Raw genomic sequence first — 21,151 nt, 5'->3', positions numbered from 1 at the left:
AATATTTTACCATATTGTTTTTAACATTAGAGTGCTTGCTAGGTTTAATTATACAACAAATTGCACCGTAATTTGCTAGCTTCCTAACTACAAAGCGTCAGTTAACATAATCATTTTTATGCTGTGTGGCAATTAGGTAGCTGGCTAGATTAGCTAATGTTGTTATACTATTAGATAAAGATGAGTGATGTCACATGACCATGTTTGTCAGTGGCTGACGAAACTTACCCTGTTGACCTGAGGACAAAACCAAGACGTATGTAAAGATTTGGAACATCACATAACCAAGCGAGCAGATACATAATCAATAACAAACAATTTCAATAATACCATAGCGCTGCTGAATTCCCGAATCTTACTGGTCAGAAGAATTTTCTATAACAGCAGCTGACACTGAAATTTAATTCACAGAATTATACTAATGTCCTTGTTCTAATACATTATCATTTCTATCATAAGAACTCATTCACAGGGACTCGCCTGTACAGTGGAAGTATCTAAGGCTAATAATAAACAGATTACAACCGTGCTGTTTAATCACTGATATAGTGACGCTTTCTGTAAGGAGACATTTATTTAACATTTATGGAAGGAGTCTCCAGCGTCAGTGCTTTGTAAGAGTCTGAAAGTTTTCCACCAAGGGAAAGACTTCGGGACTATGGAGTCTGCACTTTCCGGTGTTTTTTGTCTTATTAACTTTGAGAGAAATCAAACAAAAAAAAAAATGAGTGAGAGAGAGAGACAGAGAGAGAGAGAGAGAGAAAGAGAGAGAAAGAGAGAGTAGCCGCTATAACAAATGATAGCAGGAACTAACTTGTCTCACAGACTTTCTACAAAATTAAATTTAACCATAAATGTGTTAAAAAAGCAACGTGACGTGTCGTTCATTAATAAATTTAAAATCAGAATGGTTGGAACATTTCTGTGGTGTAAGAGGAATAAAAAATTTTGGGATATGTAGTTATAAGAAAGTAATCAACTTCAGGGTGATAAGCGTAGCTCCACTTTGCCTCACACCGCTCCATCCTAGATTATTTTCCTATAACAGCACACCCACAAATGTTTTATCCCTTACTTCTCTAACGCAACGCAATAACCACTGGATTAGCAAACTGAAAATTGGAATTCAGAGCCTAATTTGCAAACAAAGTCTAAATAATCATTCTTTACTATACAGGTCCATTCAGCTAAAGAGTAACACACACAATTTAAATATACATATTGATTTTTTGTAAAATATTTCCTTCAGGAGAAAAAAAACGAAATATATACATGATAAAACACAAAATAACTGTAGGAAAGCTGATTTCTTCTCGAGGGGAAAAAGTACCTGAGTCTGAAAAGTGTGACCAGGAAAACAAACACACAGATAAGATGATCAGGATCAAAACAATTCTTCACAGTTAGACATGTGCCGATAATTCCGCAATATTGTTATCGTGAACACTTCAAAATGTTGTCGCTGAAGTGAATTTACTGAAGTCATAATTTAGTCTAAGTATTTAGATTTAGCTAGCAGCGTGTGTAATGCTCTAGCCAGTGCTTGTTACTTAGCAATGGTTGTAACTACGAGAGATAACGTTGTTTTTGTTTGTTTGTTTGTTTTTAAAGCACTGTTTCCATCTACGAAGACATTTTTCAAATCAGAACTAATCTACAAACAATATATAATTTTGCGAAATGCACTTATAAAGCTTGCCTAAGCTAATGTTTTCTTTATTGTTGTCATTCCTATGGTTACATTTAGCTTGCTAAAGTTATTTCCTAGTTAGCTAGCTAGTTCTGCGCTACAAGATTTAACTCTATTTAAAAACACTGTCCTATAAGAACAGGTAAAGAAAGGTAAACATATAATAATATTGTGTTCACATCGTAGGCTTGAATAAAATGTTAGACAATCATGATATGAAATTCGGAAAGTCGTATCGGCACATGGCTGTTCACAAATAGCTAAACTTTACGCTGACTAACTTACAGCCCTTTTGAAACCCTTCAAAATTTCATTTATACAAATAAATAAATACACTACAGAAGCCTTGCTAATATTCATTACAGTCATCAGTCTTCATTGGTTTATCCAGAATAACCATATAAACAAGGAACATTGCTAAACATACCGAAAGTTTTACGTGTCTATTACTTTCTGTATGATTAATGAGGAAAATCAAAATACAGTAGTATACAGGCATGTGCCGATATTAACCTTCTACATCACAATACCTGCTCATCCTTTTAATCACAGCTTCCCAATATCACTACCATACTGTACTGGTGTCAGTGGTATTGTTCTGGATAACTATTTTATATTTTAGATAACACTACTATACAGTCACTAGCCACTTTATTAGGAACACCTGTACATTCATGCAATTATCCAATTGTCAATAACGTGACAACACAGTGCATGAAATTATACAGCTACAGGTCTTCAGTTTATGCTCATATCAAACATTAGAATGGTGGAAAATGTGATTTCTGTGATTTTGACCATGGCATGGTTGCTGGTACAAGATGGGCTGGTTTGAGTATTTCAGAAACTGCTGATCTCTTGGGATTTTCACACACAACAGTCTCCAAATTTTATACAGAACGGTGCAAGAACCAAAAAAACATCTAGTGAGCGGCAGTTTAGTGGGCGGAAATGCTTTCTTGATGAAAGAGGTCAGAGGAGAATGGTCAGACTGTTTCAAGCTGACAAGAACGGTACAATAACTCAAATAACCGCTCTTTACAACCATGGTGAGCAGAAAAGCATCTCATAAAGTATAAATTTGAAGTGGATGAGCTACCAAAGCAGAAGACTACATCGGATTCCACTCCTATCAGCCAAGAACAAGAGTCTGAGGCTACACTGGGCACTGGCTCACCAAAACTGGAGAGTTTGAAGATTTTTTTCAAGTCACTGCAATAAGTTTTTCATTAACTGAAGCATTTGACCTGTATGTACATGATTTTGTGCATTGCACTACTGCCACATGATTGGCTGATTAGATAACTGCATGAATGAGCAGGTGCACAAGTGTTCCTAATAAAGTGGTCAGTAAATGTATATTGGGTTTTTTTTAAAGAAAAACAAAAGCACAAACCAAATAAATGGAAAATTGAAGAAAATAAATACACATTAATATGATAGTATAATTAAATAATAATAATAATGTCTTATGTGAAATATAAAATTACTTCTACTGATGATTTATTGAAGTATTCACAATAATATCATGCATTTTAAATATCGCCGTATGTAATATAAACAATTATCGGCACATGCCTAGTTAATTAAATAGAAATAAATTAGTGAGTGAGGTTTCGATTTAAACTTTTCTGTGCCTTCATAGAGAATTTCACAGTGCATATAAACATCGAACAAAAACAGATGCACAAACACAAAGCACTAAATGCTAAAGTCGTTTCCAGATGAACCAAACGATTTAGGTTCATTATTGCACAACAAAAATAGAAAAGAACGTTACATTTAATAATATATTAAATAAAGTAGAAAAAGACAAGGGCTTTGTCTCAAATTGCATACTATGCACTTTACTATTAACTGGATGTACTAACTTCTCAATTCAACGACCAAACCTTTGTTGTTTTTCAAAATGATATCAAAAATAATTTCTAGCATGGATACAGAATACACTAAAGCCTGACACTAGCAAAAAGCATGTTCTTACCTCTTTTGAAAATATTTGGTTAAAACTGGTTCTGTTTAGCCTTCCATACCTCAATTTTTAATTCTGCTGAACTGATAATCTGACTAGCAATTTGAATTTACATTCTTATCTAAACCAAGAGACTAAACATGGCCTGTATAACCTAGATAGCTCAACTCTATACCCTGAACAGGGTCATCAAGGGTCCTTTTGTACACAATGCTCACACTAAAAGGGGCTGGTGCGCTACAGAAGCATGCGATTTGAGACATAGCTAAGAAACCAAAAATCAAAAAACGGAATTAAGGACTCATTGCTTAATCCGGCGTCCTTCTGGAGTCAATCCTGATTGGGAGATTCCGCCTTTAATTCTTGACGTCTTTGCTTTAATTGAAGCCATTTCGTTGTTATCGTAATGCTGGTCCTTGAGTAAAAGTTCACGTCCTCCATTTTCAGTTCGAGGCTAAAGTTCAAAGTTTAAAAAGTGCTAATGTACGTCAGCAGGAACTTCTTTCTAAACGTGTTGTCAAGTTCAGCATCAACATGTATCATCTGCAAAAAAAACCAAAAAAAAACACACACATTTGCATGTTTACTGCTCATTCCCAATGCGCCACATACATGTGCATGTATCTTTTATTACAGTTTATGATTAAGCATTTTTAAAACTACAATATCATATCATGATATCATAAACCACAATAAAAAAAACTCAAGTAACTGTCACAATATTATGTTCATCATAAACTATGATGCATAACAAACTGAATATTGCAATTTATACCACAACGCTGTTGAATTCTTCAATCTTATTGGTCTTGATTAATTTTCTCTAACAACTTACCCAGGGACTTGTATGGCAGACGCTTCACATAAACCGATTTTTTTTAAAGTGTAATTATTCATATGGTGAAGTTTTCTTTCAAGAGATATTTATTTAGCATTTCGGAATGAGTCTGCAGTGTCAGTGCTTTGTATGAGTCAGAGGTCAAACTGTTAAGTGTTACGTTTTGTGACACTGGAAAGTCTTCAAAATTACTAATAATAGTAATAACAGGAACTTTTCTGTTTCATTTTGTGGACGTTGCACGACATTAAATGTAACTATAAACTGATAAAATAGTACAACACCCTGTGATATAAGAACGAAACACACTCTGGGGCATGCTGTTATAGGAAAATTACATGAGAGAGCTAACATCTGTCCACACTGTTGATTATTTTCCTATAACATCATACCCTATTATGTTTAGTCTTTACATAACTGATTCTCAGCTCGTGTCTGGTCGATATGTAGAAAAACAGCAGTAATGTTCTCACCATGATACCACCATTTAGTCTTCTTTGGGTTTTTGTTACATGTCCTTACATAAAAGGAGTTATCAGGAGGCCGTCTCTGAAACAGATGAACAAGTGAAACAGGTGAAACTGACTTTAAAGGAGCAGATTTTTAATGAGTGTCTAATTTCTGGGCCAGAAAAATAAACAGTCTGAAATAAAGAAACTTGTGTGATTCACTGCAGATCAAAGTTTCTCTAAGGTATCACTGAGCCTGTTTGCTTCTGGTGGTTCTTGTCTCTTGACTGTCAGGATTATATCTAGATAGGGATTACTTACATACTGTCAAAACGGAGATGTAAATGCCCCCGAGCCACATTTAAAACAGATTCAAATCTGATCTCTCAAACCACAGGAGGTCTGAGACTAGGCTTGTATGATATAATGATTTAATCATCTCTACATGCTATTACACTGCCATGATAGCCAATGACTTTTACTCAGAATGTATTAGATTACCAGCCCTGCCAACTTTTACGCAGTTTGCGGAGGAGCAGTTTAACATCAGAGTATGAGTTTATTCTTTCTCCTCCTGGTGGTGTGCTGAATTCTCACTTCCTGACAGAAGACACACTTTCTGAGACACATTTAGACAAGTATATATACATTTGTATGTACGATTAACAACAGGAAATGAGGAACACAGTCATTTGGTGATTTGAGCAGATCTGAATATTCTGCATGATACAGCCTGATCGGATTTAAATCCGGCTATTTGGCTACGAGTGTAACTACATTTGTTAAAACCATATCATGATATAATCCAGATACAAGATGCATAGAATGATCATGTGTAATCCTATAGGTCTAGAAACACTTCTAAACAGTCTATTCTGAACATTCTGAGCTTTCCCACCACAATAGGACTGCTATTTTGTTCGTAAAATCAGTTCCACCAGAATCCTGCCAGTCTTGAACCACTGTGTCACCATGACAACTCCTTATTAAATAACTACGGTTTTTAAAAATACCCAAATTAAGCACTGAACCCAAACTGGCTCCATGTCCGTAGAACAAGGAGCAATACAGATTTATAGTCAGCAAAAACAACCAGGAAACTTTACACTAGATATAAGGTTTCTTGATTGGTTTAATGTGTGTGTGTGTGTGTGTGTGTGTGTACCTTCTCCTTGCAGCTGGACAGCATGCTGATGATGCTGAGACACACTGACTGGACAGACAGTGCTGGTGACCAGTCCTCTGTTAGAATTGACAGGCAGATGTGGCCGTTGCTATAAATATGAGGATGGACAGGAATGTTCTCTCCTGTAAACATTACCTGGACACACACACACGCACAGGTGAAAGAAACACATTGGAGGTGAAATTAGGATCTCATTATCAGGCTGGAATGAGATACTACTGCTTCCTACATTTGACACAGAGGCCACACCCCTTTTACCAAGACTGCCAGAGACAGGCAACACCTCCTTCACTGAGGCTGCTAGGGAGAGGCCACACCCCTTACATGGGGATTAACAAGCACATAGGCCACACCTTATTCACTGAGGCTGCTAGGGAGAGGCCACACCCCTTACACAAGGATTAACAAGCACACAGGCCATGCCTCCTTCACTGAAACTGCTAAGGAGAGGCCACACCCCTTACACAAGGATTAACAAGCACATAGACCACACCTCCTTTACTGAGACCGCTAGGGAGAGGCCACATCCCTTAGATGGGTATTAGCAAAGCACATAGGCAACACATCCTTTACTGAGACTGTTAAGTGGAGGCCACACTTTTTACAAGGGGACTAACAAGCACACAGGCCACACCTCCTTCACTGAAACTGCCAGGAACAGGCCACACCCGTTACATTTGGGACTGACAAGCACTTACACCACACCTCCTTCACTGTGATTGGTACTGAGACCTAAATTTATGCAAATTAGTTATGACACATTGTTTTGACATGTTTTTAACTCCTCTATAAACTAATGTAAATGCAAATGATACTCCACAGTACTGTATTTAATAAAAGTTTGCTTATTAGCGGGTGGAAATTGCACTGTACCTGAGGCGAGTCAAACGGATATCGACTACTGAATTTGAAAAGCAGCTGGAATTTTTCTCCTTCATACAGAGTGCCAGAGGCTCCCTCCATATCAATAACCCACCTACAAAACAGGAGGGAATAAAGTTAGTGCATTGAAGTATTTATCACACAACTATAACGATATAAAATGTTATGCCTAATAGGAACGCATGTGGAAAACACATTATTAGTTACTTTGCACTGGTTAGAATATAGTATTTCACTGTGATTTCATAATCTGGAACTCGGGAATGTAAAGATTATGTCTGGGTTCAAATTGGGAAACACACTTACTGTGTTATAGTATTCTCTACACTTTTCTCGTTCAGAGTCATTCCAGGAGGAGGATCGTTCTGCAAAGCCAACAGTTCTTTCTGAAGCCTTTTCTGTTCAGGAGTGTATAGGAATACAAGAAACAAAATGTTAGTTTGTTTAGTAAGACTTATAAACAATGCCACAAGTGATCACAATATTAACTCCTGAACTTTTTAGCAACTTTATTTGAAAAAAAGAGCCTTGTGACAAATCTAATAACTTTCTGAGCAGACGTTAGTGACTGCCAGTACTCAGTACGGCTCTCCAGCTCACAACAGAGCTGCTGGTTGTACTAGTTAAGAGAGAAGGTTTGGTCAACTCACCATCAAAGTGCAAAGCCTGACTGAGATCAGCTTGCATAAGCGTATGTTCCCAAAGATAAATCACTGATCGCCCTCGTTCCCAATGACCAATCACTGATTGCCACTGTTTGTCCCACCCACCTTTTCCTTCTTCTTTGTTTTAAGCTCTCTTCTTGGCTATATTCTGTCTACATTCTTTATAGAAATTATAACATTTTGTAAATACATAAATAGTTATTTAGCAGTACCATGACCAAAGACCTTCTATAAGATATAAGTTATAATCTATTATACCATAGCACAGTTGAATGCTCGAATCTGATTGGTCAGAAAGTGTGCATTATTTTCTTATATCAGCAGGGCTCGGAAAGTAGTTCTAGCTGGAACATGAATGATGAGTTAATATTAATGCGCTCATTCTAATACATTATTATTTCTATAGTGACAGCTCATATGCAGGGACTCCACATAATCTAAGACTAATAATAAACGGATTTGAAAGACATGTTGTTTAACAAAGTAAAACCTATAATCATTGATGTGGTCATGTTTTTTTTTTTTGTTAGGAGACATTTATTTAACATTTATTGAAAATCTTGATTGTCAGCACTTTGTAACAGTCACGGTGCTTTGTGAAGTTTATCAGCACAGGAAAGTCTTCAGGACGGAGGAGTATACACCGTATGGTTTCTCAGTAAAATGACAAGCTGCTTTTTTTTGAGAGAGAGAGAGAGAGAGAGAGAAGAGTGAAGCTGGTGAGGGAATGAATCACAGCTATAATGTAAATGAGAACAAGAACTAACTGCGTGTTCACGTCCTCCTGGGAAGTTTGCATTTACGAGTTGGGAGGTCATAATTACGACCTCAGGTGCGTTCAAGTCACTTGGGAGCAAGATGTCAGTGTACCTTCTCTTATTTAACTACAAAAATTACAGCAAGGTTTTTAATTTCTAGAAAATGAAGAACAAAGAATGCACATCAGGTGTGTTTTGCTTTTTTGTCTTTTTAATCAATTTATGAAGTCACTATAAACTTTATCGTTACATTATATTGTGTACAATGCTATAGTATATTGTGCGGAAACTCGGAAACTCTGCGCTTGAAGAAAATCCAGAGTTTCCCACTCGTGATTAGGACCTTGTGGTGGCGTTCATGTGCGTTCGACTCGTAAATACGATCTTTCCGACATGACTTGAACGCACCATAAGATCGTGTATTTTTCTTGAATTACTTTCTATTCTGATCAAACTCCATGCTGTACTAAGTGTCTCCAGAACATCGTCCTTCTTCATGGAACACGTTCTGATATGCAAATAATCATGAGGCAATGAATATGCACATTAGCACGTGACGTCACATGTCGACTTTTTGAGCGTGCACTAGGTACTTTCCCCTGAAAAGTGCTGGCAACACTGAACCCGATACCATTAACTATTCCCATATTACTTACCTGGCTATGTTTCTGTTTCTGCGCCCTCCTAAATAAATATTTAACGAACCTAAAACTATCCAATTATCAAAACTTAGCATTTGCAAAACATGTCAGTATCTGCACATACTTTCATTAGTTTTAAAGTTACATAAGCAAACTGGCTTATGTTTTAATCTGGTTTTCAGCAAGTAAAATATTAACCAAAACATACACAGCTAACTGTCGAGGTTTGGTTTTCCCAAAGACTTTAAACACTTGGAAGGAAATAAACAAGCTTAGCCGAAAAGGGTATGAGACTGAGGCCAAATTCCAAATAGCGCTCTAGCCTCTATGCATGTGCACTATGTAGGACACGAAGCAAAGGCGTTCTGCGCCCTACGTAGCCCACTATGTGACTCTTAGGGCGCTGTTATAGGATACAGCCTACAAGTATGCTAATACAACCGGTTAGCTAGCAAATGTGCTAGCTAACCTTATTGAAACCACGATAAATACATTTGACAGACTGTTTATTATTTTATCTAGCTTTGTTTACAGCTATAGACACCTACGTTACGTTTTAGCAAACGTTATGAGGTTAAAGCTAGATAACTTCGCCTAAAGTCTCGTTTAGCATGCTAAGCTAAATTAAGCTAAAGAGCCTTAGATACTGCTAGGAAGGAAGGAAGGATGTTTCTCCACGAGCTAGAAGTACAGCTGATGCAAACTTCATTTGTTAAAAATAATAAACAAGGTAAATTTCAGTGTCGTCAGTTCGATGGACATACAATAAAGTGTTGGTAAGAATAAAGAAAGCAGCTAAGCTAAAATAAAGAGATAAAACAAGGTAACTGATGACACCTTTACCTGCATGGACGCCATGCTGGAAGCCCCTGCATCAGCAACACACACACACACACACACACACACACACACACACACACACACACACACACACACACACACACACACACACACACACACACACACACACACACACACACACACACACACACACACACACACACACAGAGAGAGAGAGAGAGAGAGAGAGAGAGAGTGGAGCAGTGAGTTAGTGCAGTACACACTTTGCTCTGTCCCTGAACTCTTTACAATTCATGACCACTAGAAAACCTTCACACAGATTCATGAAGTAACATAAACACAAACCATCACAGAAAGTCTAATGGTTTCCACTACAAATACCATTACAAGCCATCAGCCAACCATTAAAACCATTACCATTACTGGTCCTTAATGGTATCCACTAGACATAACATGCCACCAATAGAAGGCAACAAATTACCAGTAGAGACCCACAGGGACCATTACAGAGTCTATTAAAACCAATACAATCCCCATTAAAAACATTAAAAACTCTGTGAGGGTTTTTGTTTGTTTGTTTGTTTGTTTTCAGCAGGGATGTTTCAGGACAGGCCTACATCCAGCTTGATTTTAGTTGCTGTATTTTATCCATTCATGCATCCATTTTATCCTACACAGGGTTGCAGGGTAACCTGGAGCCTATCCCAGGGAACTTGGGGCACAAGGCAGAGGACAGCCTGGACAGGGTGCCAAGCCATCACCAGGCACAGTCACACACATTCACACACTACGAACAATTCGGAAACTCCAGTCAGCCTACAACGCATAATAGACTGGGGGAAGAAACCCCCAATCCCGAGGCAAAAGTGCTAACCACTAAGCCACAGTGCCCTCCTTGCTGTATTTTCTATTTTGGATTATTCATAGAGTCATTCATCTTCAGTGAGCACTTTATCCTGGTCAAGGTCGTGTTCCTAGGTCCAGAGCCTATCCCAGGAACACTAGGCACAAAAGCTGGAATACACCATGGCTGGGATGCCAGTTTATCACAGGGCACCATGCACACACATAATTTCACACAAAGGGCCAATCATGTGGTGTCAGCGCAATGCAAAAAAAAAACAAAAAAAAAACATGCAGAATACAGGTCAAGAGCTTCAGGTAAAATGTTCACATCAAACATGGGGGAATAATGCGGTAAAAGTGTGATCTCTGTGACTTTAACCATGACAGAAGGGCTGGTTTGATCTCCTGGGATTTTCTCTAGAGTTTACACAGAGTGGTGCGAAAGGCAGAAAACACTGAGTGAGCGACAGTTCTATGGGTGGAAATGCCTTGTTGATAAGAGAGATCTGAGGAAAATGGCCAGATTGGTTCGAGCTGTATATTTGTATTAGTCCTATATTCTCATACGTCCCACTGAACCATAGAACATTGTCACCTTTGAGATTCATTGATTTGATTTTCTGCAGGTCAACCATCCTCTCAACCTGCAACAGAATCTCTGTTTAAAAATATAACCAGAAGACTACAGACATAACTTTTGTAGATTTTAACAACATACAAGTATATACCTGATACTTTGAGCCTACAGCAACAACATCAGCCTTACTGTCTCTGCATTTCTGGGCCATTAGATAGTTAGCACATGTACAAACATGTACTTTTAACAGCATAGCTTTATAATGTGTCTTATAAGGTTTAAGCTCTGTTTCTTTGGGGAAAAGTGGACATGTGCATGAAATAAATGTTCAGTGAAAAGGCAGGGTCATGTTTATCTGCACAGAGCTGTCATAGATGTGGCCAAAATGTGATATTTTGACTCTAAACACTGACAACAGGGATTAATGTCCAACTCTCGCGTGTTCTCGCGATAACAGTGCTGTCGCGATAAGCTGCCAAAAGAGCAATGTTCTGCGTTTCGTAAACAACATGGCGCGTCATGGACTCAGTTGGACTTGAGACGTTGCAGTTGACAGCGGAAATTTTACGGAGATAACAAAAATACTCACAGTCATTCGACATAAAGCAAATGTTTCGTCATTAACTTTGGACTACAGAGGAAAAGCAGATAAGCGACAGAAGTGTGAAAAGGTAAAATAGACTGTAACTAGCCTTTGTAAACAAGAGGACGCGTTGCTAGCATAGAGCTAATAAACAAACAAACAACCGGAAACGTAAACATCACTGATCAACAACTAACAGCTCTGCTGTTAGCAGCTGTTCTTTTTTCAGAGATATATTCTGCAGTCGTCGTGTATTTCCTTAGTGTCATTTCAGTGATCCACCCTTAGGATGTCTGCACCATTTTATGTTAATTAACTAAAATAGCTTTCTAACTTCCTAACATTTTGCATGCTGTGCATTTGGTTCCTAATGGCTGCCTTAAGCCAATAATAATAATAATAATAATAATAGTAATAATAGTAGCTATACTGCTTCGGGTGGGATTTTTACAGCTCATTTGAATCACAAATCTACAGAAAGTCATTGCACTCTATTGGAGGTACATTTAGAAAACTGGAACAAACTGTAATAATATTTGTTAGTCAAATACAGTTGGGGTCATAAGTTTACATACGCCTTGTGGAATCTGAAGAATGTTCATAATTTTAAAAAAATAATAATAAGAGGGATCATAAAAATTGCATTTTGTTTATTTAGTACTGCCCTGAATAAGCTATTTCATATAGCAAATGTTTACATATAGTCCACAAGACATGATAATAACTGAATTTACACAAATTATCCTGTTCAAAAGTTTACATACGCTTGATTCTTAATACTGTGCGTGTTACCTGGATGATCAGCGACTGCTTTTATGTTTTGTGATAGTTATGAGACCTTTGTCCTGAGCAGTTAAACTGCCCGCGGTTCTTCAGAAAAATCCTCCAAGTCCTGCAGATTATACAACACACTACATTAAGAGGCAGGGGGTGTAAACTTTTGAACAGGATGATCGGTGTAAATTGTTATTATTTTGTCTTCTGGGAAACATGTGAATACATGTAAATATCTTATGTAGCTTCTGAAGGGCAGTACTAAGTGGAAAAAAAAGATCTTTAAACAAAATAATAACATTTTACACCAGTCATTCTTTTCAAAAGTTTACACCCCCCTGGTTCTTAATGTATCATGTTGGCTTCTTGAGCGACAGTGAATGTTTGCACCTTTTGTAATAGTTGTGTATGAGTCCCTCAGTTGTCCTCAGTGTGAAACGATGGATCTCACCATCATATAGCCACTGTTGGAGAGGGTCAGATTCTGCAAGGCGTACGTAAACATATGACCCCAACTGTATGTCTAGTTCATGAGTTGTCCGTCTTTGCATTTGTCCACTAGGTGCTCAGTCTATGGGCTCCCAGTCCAGTTCTGGCATGTCCGGTCGCGGCTCAAGTGGAAACCCGGACCAGTCAGAATCAGAATCGAACCAAAACCAGGCTTCGACCCCGAGGAGCCGCAGGGGAACCGAGAGAGCATCGGCGTCTGAGGAGGACGTTGATCTAGCACAAGTACTGGCGTACCTACTGAGGAGGTAATTGAAAATATACGTGGTGTGTTGTCACAGAAAGAGTGTTTCAGACTGAGAATGAGAGATCTAATCACAGTATAAGATGCACATGGTGTGTCTCAGACAGAATGTCTAATGTTATTTTTGTTGTAGGGGCCAGGTGAGGCTGGTCCATGGCAGCGGGGCGACGGGGTTGCAGCTCGTCCAGTCTATCTCAGACTCGGATGAGGACAGTGATGGAGCATGGGAGGGACGGCTAGGACATCGCTATGATCCTCCTGGTAATCCGTTTCAAAGAAAGCATTATTTTTCACAGTTTTTTTCCCATCAGAAGACTTTGTTGGCATGCTGTCAATGTGAGAAGTGTGTACTGGGCAGGTACTGATAATCAGAACATAGCTAATGAGGTTAATTCGACAGTATGGAGCTAAGACTCCAGAGAAAGTAAGGGATAAAACATGAGGGCCATGCTGTTATAGGAAAATAATCAACAGTGAGGTGGTGTGATGTGGGCTGATATGAGGTGTCTGTCCCCAATTAGATTATTTTCCTAGGACGACATGTACCGAAGTGCTTTATTCCACAGCAATTTGGCACCGATTACAATTTTAAATTTTGCAATACGTCATACTTTTGTGGGATGTTCATGAGGCAAGTGAGTTCCTGTTATCACTTGTGTTATAACAGTTATAAACAGTGGTTACCACCCCAGCCACTCTTGTTTTTTTCTTTCTCTTGAAGTTAATAGGACAAAAATGTCAGCATGCCGCTGTAGCAATTTCAGTGGCACGCTACCCATAAAACAAGTCTAACCAGGGTGAACTTGCTTATGAGCTTATTTACTTTTCTGTGATGCTCAAGCCACAGCAAGGGGAAAAAAATGACAGGAACTGTAATGTTTTAGAACGAGCGCATTAATATAAATCTGTGATTTAAGTGGTTACAGCTGGCTCTATAGAAAATGACACCTTTTGACCAATCGCATTTGAGAATTCAGCATCTCTGAGGTATAAAAGTATATACAGTAAAATACGCCCTGTCATTTTTTTTTTAATTCCTTGCATTATATTTACGTTTATATCTTACTGGAATGTTGTTCTGCAATCTCTCTGAAGGGCCACATGATTTGATTTGCATCTGTCTCATGGAATGAAATTGTATAGACAGTAGAGCATTAGAAAGCTTTGATTGTTCATTGCGTAATTGTACATGTGCACTTACACCCAGACAGAGTAATGATTAAATATGTAAAGCAGCCTAGTGTAAAGACAGTGTCAGGTTATTTAATATACGTGAAGCACTGTGTGTCCTGAATCCCAAAATGAACCTGAGGAGCATCGAGGACAATCATCTGTATTGTTTCATACAACATGACTTTTAAAGTTTTATATGTTTGTTACAGTGGATTCACACCCAGACACTCAGGAGCTGGACCGCAGCGAGATCCGCACTCAGATCCTATTAGCCACAGCGTCCTCACACCTAAAGAACAAGCACAGCTTCACACACATGCTTAATCAGGTCAGAGACACAGATAACGACACACACATCCACACATATAGCATCTGTGATGCTGGTTTATAACGGATGAACAGCAGAGCAGTGTTTAGTTGTAAAATGCACCATACAGTACACAGTATGATGGATCGGGAAGATAACAGTGTATGTGTAACTGTGTTTGTGTCACAGCGGGAGCAGGGTCGCTGTCGCGGCTCCAGTTTCTCTCATGGGGAATGCAGCCGTATTCGCTCACAGTGAGTTTATAGGCACACACACTCACTTATACCTTTGAGTATTTGGAATTGTGTAATTGTTGTATTTTGCCACAGTCACTGTCAAGGCCTCATTTTTTGCTCATTCGGTCACTTCTTGCTGTGTGTTTGCAGTTTCCTGCCCAACTATGTGGTCCACAAAGACACTTATCAGCAGAAAGCGTTTTGTGGCGTGTACAGCGATGATGGAAACCTCTTTCTCTCTGCATGCCAAGGTGACAGCAATGAGGCTGTGCTCTGATAATGCTGCGCAAACTTCAGCAGAAAACCGCAGAGACTATCTGTATGTTCTGACTGAGCAATGACTAAGTAATTCTGTATATATATTGTGTGTGTGTGTGTGTGTGTGTGTGTGTGTGTGTGTAGATCAGAATATTCGGCTGTATGACACCAGCTGGGGCAGATTCCACCTGAAGCGCACTGTGAAGGCCCGAGACGTGGGCTGGAGTGTGTTAGACGTGTGTTTCACACCTGATTCACGCTCCGTTCTCTACTCCAGCTGGTCTGATTACAGTAAGACACACACACGCACATGTTGGCCTCACAGAGAGACAGGCAGAAAGACATATACACACATAGACAGACAGACAAACAAATATGTCTCAGACAGACAGACAGACATGCCTGAGACAGACAGACAAATAGACATGCTTAAGACAGACAGACATGCAGATACGCCTTAGACAGACAGGCATGCTTAAAACAGACAGACAGAAAGACACACCTTAGATAGACAGACATGGCTGACACAGACAGACACACCTGAGACAAACAGCCTGAGACAGACATGCTTGAGACAGACAAATACGCCTGAGACAGACAGGCGTGCCTCAGAAAGACAGACATGTCTGAGACAGACAGACAGATACACCTGCGATTAGATAGACAGACTGAGTTAGACATGCCTACCTCAGACAGCCTGACAGACGCATATCAGACTGGTATGCCACAGACAGACGCACACAGACAGACAGACACACTAGAAGACAGACACATACACAGACAAATTGCACCTGTCGAATATCACAGTATATTGTAGTATTGATTTTTGCCACATGCCTATTTGCTTCAACAATGTATTTATCTTTCTTTCTTCTGTATACATTTAAATCTTTCTTTCTTTTTCTTTCTTTCTTTCTTTCTTATTAACTTATGAATCTTGTAGATATCATTGATTACTGGTGTGCGTCTACAAATATATTGATCATATTTAGGCCAAACAGAGTACAGTTAGCACTTCTCATTCCTCCATAGAGAAATGCTATTTCTGACATTGTTTATTCATTCAGTTAGTTCTTTATTCATTTTCCCTATTCTATATTTTGTCTTGTTTAGTCCATGTTTGCAGTATAGATGGAGAGAGTGAAACACACACCGCTCTGGACCTCAAGTTAGTGTCTCCCTCATAGTTCATTATAGCATTAAGACACAGGTAATCAATCACCTGCACACTTCCTCTTCCTGTGGATGAGTGCTGATCACATGGCCATGAGAACCATCCATCATTATCCATCACGTACATAAACTAGTAGATTAAGTGATTCATAACATGCTGGCAAAGATCTGGTGCCAATTCTGATTAACATCTGGACAATTTTTTTGTCTTTGCATTAATGCAAGAAGACGCCAATACCAATAGATGTATGCATTAGATGTACAGTCTGTATGTTTTTAAGTAAAAATGAAAGCAGTGATCTTTGCTAGCATGTGAATTCATAACTTTTAAATTCATTAATCATCATTCATGCAAAATGGGATTACAATGAGAGTCACATTTATATTATCTAATTTCTACATGTTTCATTTATAGGATTGGACAGTGACTGTGATGATGATGATGATGATGATGATGATGATCACATTAACTAACCATATTCTTATTTGACATGCTGTTTGCAGGGAAGAGGGACAGGGTTTACACTAAATAAACAGTCATAACAAGTGAAATAATACTGACTCATTTCCTGTGCTGGGGCTTCTATCTCAACCTGTGTATCTAACTCTAACTCACTGAGCTGTATGTTAAGATGGAAAAACACGTGTAGCATCAAAAACACCTAGATTAACACTGGTTACATGAACACTGTAATGTATGACACCATTTAGTGTCATACCATCTGCAGTAAATACATTTTGATTAGATATGAGATCATCGTGTGTGCTTTGAGACACAGCTTATTGCCTGCTTTCCAGTTATGTCTGTTTTCTCTCTCAGTCCAGAGGAAAGAAGGTTCTGCGTGTTCTCTCTCGCAGCATCCACAGACAGCAGAGAGGTTCTGGGCGGGTCGGTATAGCCACAGCCACATTCACATACTACTCACCTTAGCACTATTAGATAAAACACCTTAAATAGGCTAAGAAAGGTAGACAAAAAAAGAATAACCCACACTTCCTGCTGTTCAGAATTAGATGTGCACCTCCTGAAAGTAATGATGGAAGGAGTTTGCGGTTCTAATGAGTGAGTTAAAGTGAAACTGCTGATTGGTCAATTTCTGTAACACCCTTTATAGCCTTATTGGCTAGCAGTTGGAATTCAAAAGGATTGTTACTCTGCTTAAATTCAATGATAAATTTTAACAATTGAGTTTAATCTCAAGTTTTCCAGAAAGCATATTTATAAAAATAAATAAATAAATAAATAAATCAATCAATCAACTGGAAGTTTTAGTTTTATTCGCTTTACCAGCAATGTTCCTGCAAGGATTGAGAGTGTGTTGTGTGATGTGCCTGTGTTTCTTTGCAACAGAGCAAACGATGGCTGTCTGTATGTATTTGATCGTGAGCTGAATAAAAGAACTTTGAAAGTAAGAGAACACACACACACACACACACACACACACAAACACACACTGACTGCACATCATACCACATCATACACTCTCATATCCCCTCTGTGTATGCATATTGTTTATGGTGTGTGTGTTTCAGATTGATGCTCATGAGGACGACGTGAACGCTGTGGCGTTTGCCGATGTTTCGTCTCAGCTGCTGTTCTCAGGCAGTGATGATGCGCTGTGTAAAGTGTGGGACAGACGCACACTGAGAGAACACTCACCTCAACCAGTAGGGGTGTTGGCAGGACACAGAGACGGAATCACCTTCATACACAGCAAGGTTATTTACACACGCGCACACACACACGCACACACACAGCTATATAATAAACATTTTCATTAGTTCCATTTAATTAAAATCTGCTCCTGCAGCAAGCATCTTTCTTTATGCTGAAATCTGATTGGTTGAGACAGCTGGATTAATTAACATGGCATCTTTTCACCCCGACTACATTGGTGGTCAGTAAAACATCACCAAGGCACAACTTTTCCCCCACTCACTGCAGCTTAGCTATAAGACACAGGATGGCCACTATTTGTGCTGTAATGTCACTGTGTCTGTATGTTTACAGGGTGATGCCCGGTATCTGATCAGTAATTCAAAGGATCAGACAATTAAGCTATGGGATGTAAGGAAGTTTTCTCCTAAGGAAGGCCTCGCTGCATCACGGCTCGCCGTCACACAGCAGAACTGGGACTATCGTTGGCAGCAGGTCCCACAGAGAGGTATGTCTGTGTCTGTGTGTCTGTGTGTGTCTGTGTGTGTGTGTCTGTGTGTCTGTGTCTGTGTGTGCTTTATTTAAATACTTTGGTCTGAACCACTGCCAAAAGTAAAGGAACACATAAGGAAAGCTTGATCCAAGTTAAACTAGGTTTTTAGCCCAGTTTTACTGCTGCAGACAAAAATCGCACATCGTTAAAGAAGTCTTTGTCGCAAGTTGAAATCAGTAGAAATGAATTCATTCTGTTATTGAATTCAGCCAAGATTTTATTGGGATCAACTCATAGAGTGGAACAAGTAATAATCTTAAAAGACTGCTGAAATGGCATCTTGTAAACTGGATTTATATTGTAAATATTCTAAATATTTACTTAGCATTTTAAGAATCTATTGCCTCTAATACTCGGGTAAGTAAGAATACCCCTGTTAGCCTTATGGTGGAGCTATAGCACAGCATTTAATCCTGATAGGTCAAAATCTTTTTTTGTTTTTCCCCACAGCTTTGAAGAGGCACAAACTGACAGGTGATACGTCGGTGATGACGTATCGAGGTCACGGCGTTCTTCACACGCTCATCCGCTGCCGTTTCTCCCCCGAGTTCAGCACAGGACAGAAGTTCATCTACAGCGGCTGCTCAACTGGGAAAATCATCAGTAAGCGAAATAGAGAAATCCATTGTTTATTAGGGTAGAATTTGGCCTACACTATTCCAGCGCTTTCTCTACTTCCTTTGACCGCCCTTTCCTCTTCTCTTGTAGTTTATGATGTTCTGACGGGCCGTGTTGTGTCCAGACTGACGGGTCACGAGGCATGTGTGAGAGACGTCAGCTGGCACCCATACCAGGATAACATCATCAGCAGCTCTGTGAGTGTTACATCCTCTTTATCAGCAGTGAAACATGTTAGTCTACTGCTCTTTTTGCAGTACTCTGGTTCTTGGTTTTAATCACTCCACTACAGCTTAGGCTGGATGCTTAAGGTCATTGTCCTGTTGGAAGGTGAACCTCTGCTCCAGTCTCTTCTACACAGGAGTAGGTTTTCTTCAAGAATTAATTACCCTGTATTTGGCTGCATCCACAATGCCCTCAACCCTAATCACTTTTGATGAATCACATTCCTACAACTTGATGCTACCACCGCCATGCTTCTCTGTCAGGATGGTGTTCTCAGGGTGATGAGCATTGTTTTCTGGCAAAAATATGCTTTATGCCAAGGCCAAAAAGTCTCATCCTACAAAAAGGATTTATGATTTTTAATTTTTTCTCAATAATGCCTTGCTTCTCACCACTGTTCCATATAGCACAGACAGCTTTGTGGAGTGTTTGGGCTATGATTGTCCTAGGAATGTTTCCCATCTGAGATGTGGATTTCTCCAGCTTCTTCAGAGTTACTCTTTGCCTTTTGGTTGTTTTTCAAATGCCCACTTTAACCAGTTACTGACTATTGGTGGAGTTGCAGTTGTACCATTTTCTTTTCATGGTTTTTAATAACTGAATTTCATGGTGCTCTGCATGATGTTCAAAGTTTGGTAACATTTGAAACAGCTGTAAAAATACTCAGTGTTGTAGTAAGAACACTAGCATCTCTTCCTTATTTTCCTGCAGTGGGATGGTGCAATTCGCTTGTGGGAGCACAGACACACTCACCTGCTGGACAAAGAGAGAGAATGAGTGAGTGGAGGCCAGAAAAGAAGACAGAGTAGAAGTGAACTGGCCTAGAGTTGTGTGTGTGATTCTGAAATTATATAGGTTATGTTTTTCTGCTGGCCAAAAAGAATAAAACTGCACAAAAAAACCAGGGCGACACACAAGCTCAGTAATGTTTTTTAAGCGCACTATAGATCTTTGTTCCTTATTCTGAAGCTCAGAGTTTTCAGATACTGTTTAAACATGCTCTGATGGTAAAGTTAGACACAGCAACATAATTTACATCACACAGTAATAATAGTGATAAAAATAATAATGATGATAATGATATTGCTTTTTGTCTCCATGTAAGAGAACACAGCTTTTAAAAAAAAAAAATCAAATGATGTTAAAACTGACAGCTGTGTTAAAGCTGAATAATATAAAAGATTGTAATAGTGTTAATGGTGATTTAAAAAGGGAAATGTTATTTTGGAGTGTAATGTAAAAGAGTGAAGAGTAGAAATGTGTGTGTGTGTGTGTGTGTGTGTGTGTGTGTGTGTGTGTGTGTGTGTGTGTGTGTGTGTTTGGGAATGCGTGTCTATGTATATGTCACTGAAATTTGTTCCTGCAGCTCTCCAGAGTGCGTTTGTAAATTATTAACGAAGTTAATTAAAATCCTTTTTCAATCTTGAGTCTGAACTTTTCGGCACTCATGTTGTGTCTATATGTATTTTACATAAGCAGTTTCATATAATACTTTTCAAATCATGTCTAACATACGGTATAATCTCACCTGGTACCAA

At 38.9% G+C, this 21,151-nt stretch overlaps 2 protein-coding genes across 2 annotated transcripts; one reads left to right on the top strand and one right to left on the bottom strand.

Moving 5' to 3' along the window:
- Positions 1–1,207: 1,207 nt before the first annotated feature.
- On the bottom strand, positions 1,208–10,095 carry ube2wb (ubiquitin conjugating enzyme E2 Wb). The gene is made up of 6 exons (XM_034297859.2): positions 9,925–10,095; positions 7,324–7,415; positions 7,009–7,111; positions 6,115–6,270; positions 4,974–5,049; positions 1,208–4,205 (listed from the first exon to the last, which is right to left on the bottom strand). Exons 1-6 carry the CDS (start codon positions 9,937–9,939, stop codon positions 4,192–4,194), a joined length of 456 nt encoding a protein of 151 aa, XP_034153750.1. The 5' UTR covers positions 9,940–10,095; the 3' UTR covers positions 1,208–4,191.
- A 1,693-nt stretch (positions 10,096–11,788) lies between these two features.
- dcaf11 (ddb1 and cul4 associated factor 11) lies at positions 11,789–21,040 on the top strand. Its single transcript, XM_026938082.3, has 15 exons — positions 11,789–11,976; positions 13,225–13,417; positions 13,547–13,674; positions 14,796–14,914; positions 15,083–15,147; positions 15,280–15,380; positions 15,532–15,678; positions 16,501–16,555; positions 17,381–17,449; positions 17,912–17,969; positions 18,094–18,279; positions 18,572–18,725; positions 19,221–19,373; positions 19,479–19,585; positions 20,325–21,040. The coding sequence occupies exons 2-15, from the start codon at positions 13,236–13,238 to the stop codon at positions 20,388–20,390; spliced, it is 1,590 nt and encodes a 529-aa protein (XP_026793883.3). The 5' UTR covers positions 11,789–11,976; positions 13,225–13,235; the 3' UTR covers positions 20,391–21,040.
- Positions 21,041–21,151: the final 111 nt, after the last annotated feature.

Source organism: Pangasianodon hypophthalmus, chromosome 22 (genome assembly GCF_027358585.1).
Source record: "Pangasianodon hypophthalmus isolate fPanHyp1 chromosome 22, fPanHyp1.pri, whole genome shotgun sequence".
Lineage (NCBI taxonomy): Eukaryota > Metazoa > Chordata > Actinopteri > Siluriformes > Pangasiidae > Pangasianodon > Pangasianodon hypophthalmus.
The sequence above is the reverse complement of the archived record's forward strand: the minus strand, read 5'-3'. Positions and strand labels throughout refer to the sequence as shown.

Bases quoted from the DNA above. Each gene is read 5' to 3' on its own strand.
- ube2wb (XM_034297859.2), bottom strand. The intron at 7,112-7,323 runs GTAAGTGTGTTT...CCTGTTTTGTAG, and splicing joins GTAGAGAATACTATAACACA to GTGGGTTATTGATATGGAGG. The intron at 6,271-7,008 runs GTACAGTGCAAT...GTGTGTGTCCAG, and splicing joins ATCCGTTTGACTCGCCTCAG to GTAATGTTTACAGGAGAGAA.
- dcaf11 (XM_026938082.3), top strand. From the start codon at position 13,236: ATGGGCTCCCAGTCCAGTTCTGGCATGTCCGGTCGCGGCTCAAGTGGA. The intron at 14,915-15,082 runs GTCAGAGACACA...TTTGTGTCACAG, and splicing joins TCACACACATGCTTAATCAG to CGGGAGCAGGGTCGCTGTCG. The intron at 15,679-16,500 runs GTAAGACACACA...TGTCTTGTTTAG, and splicing joins CTCCAGCTGGTCTGATTACA to TCCATGTTTGCAGTATAGAT.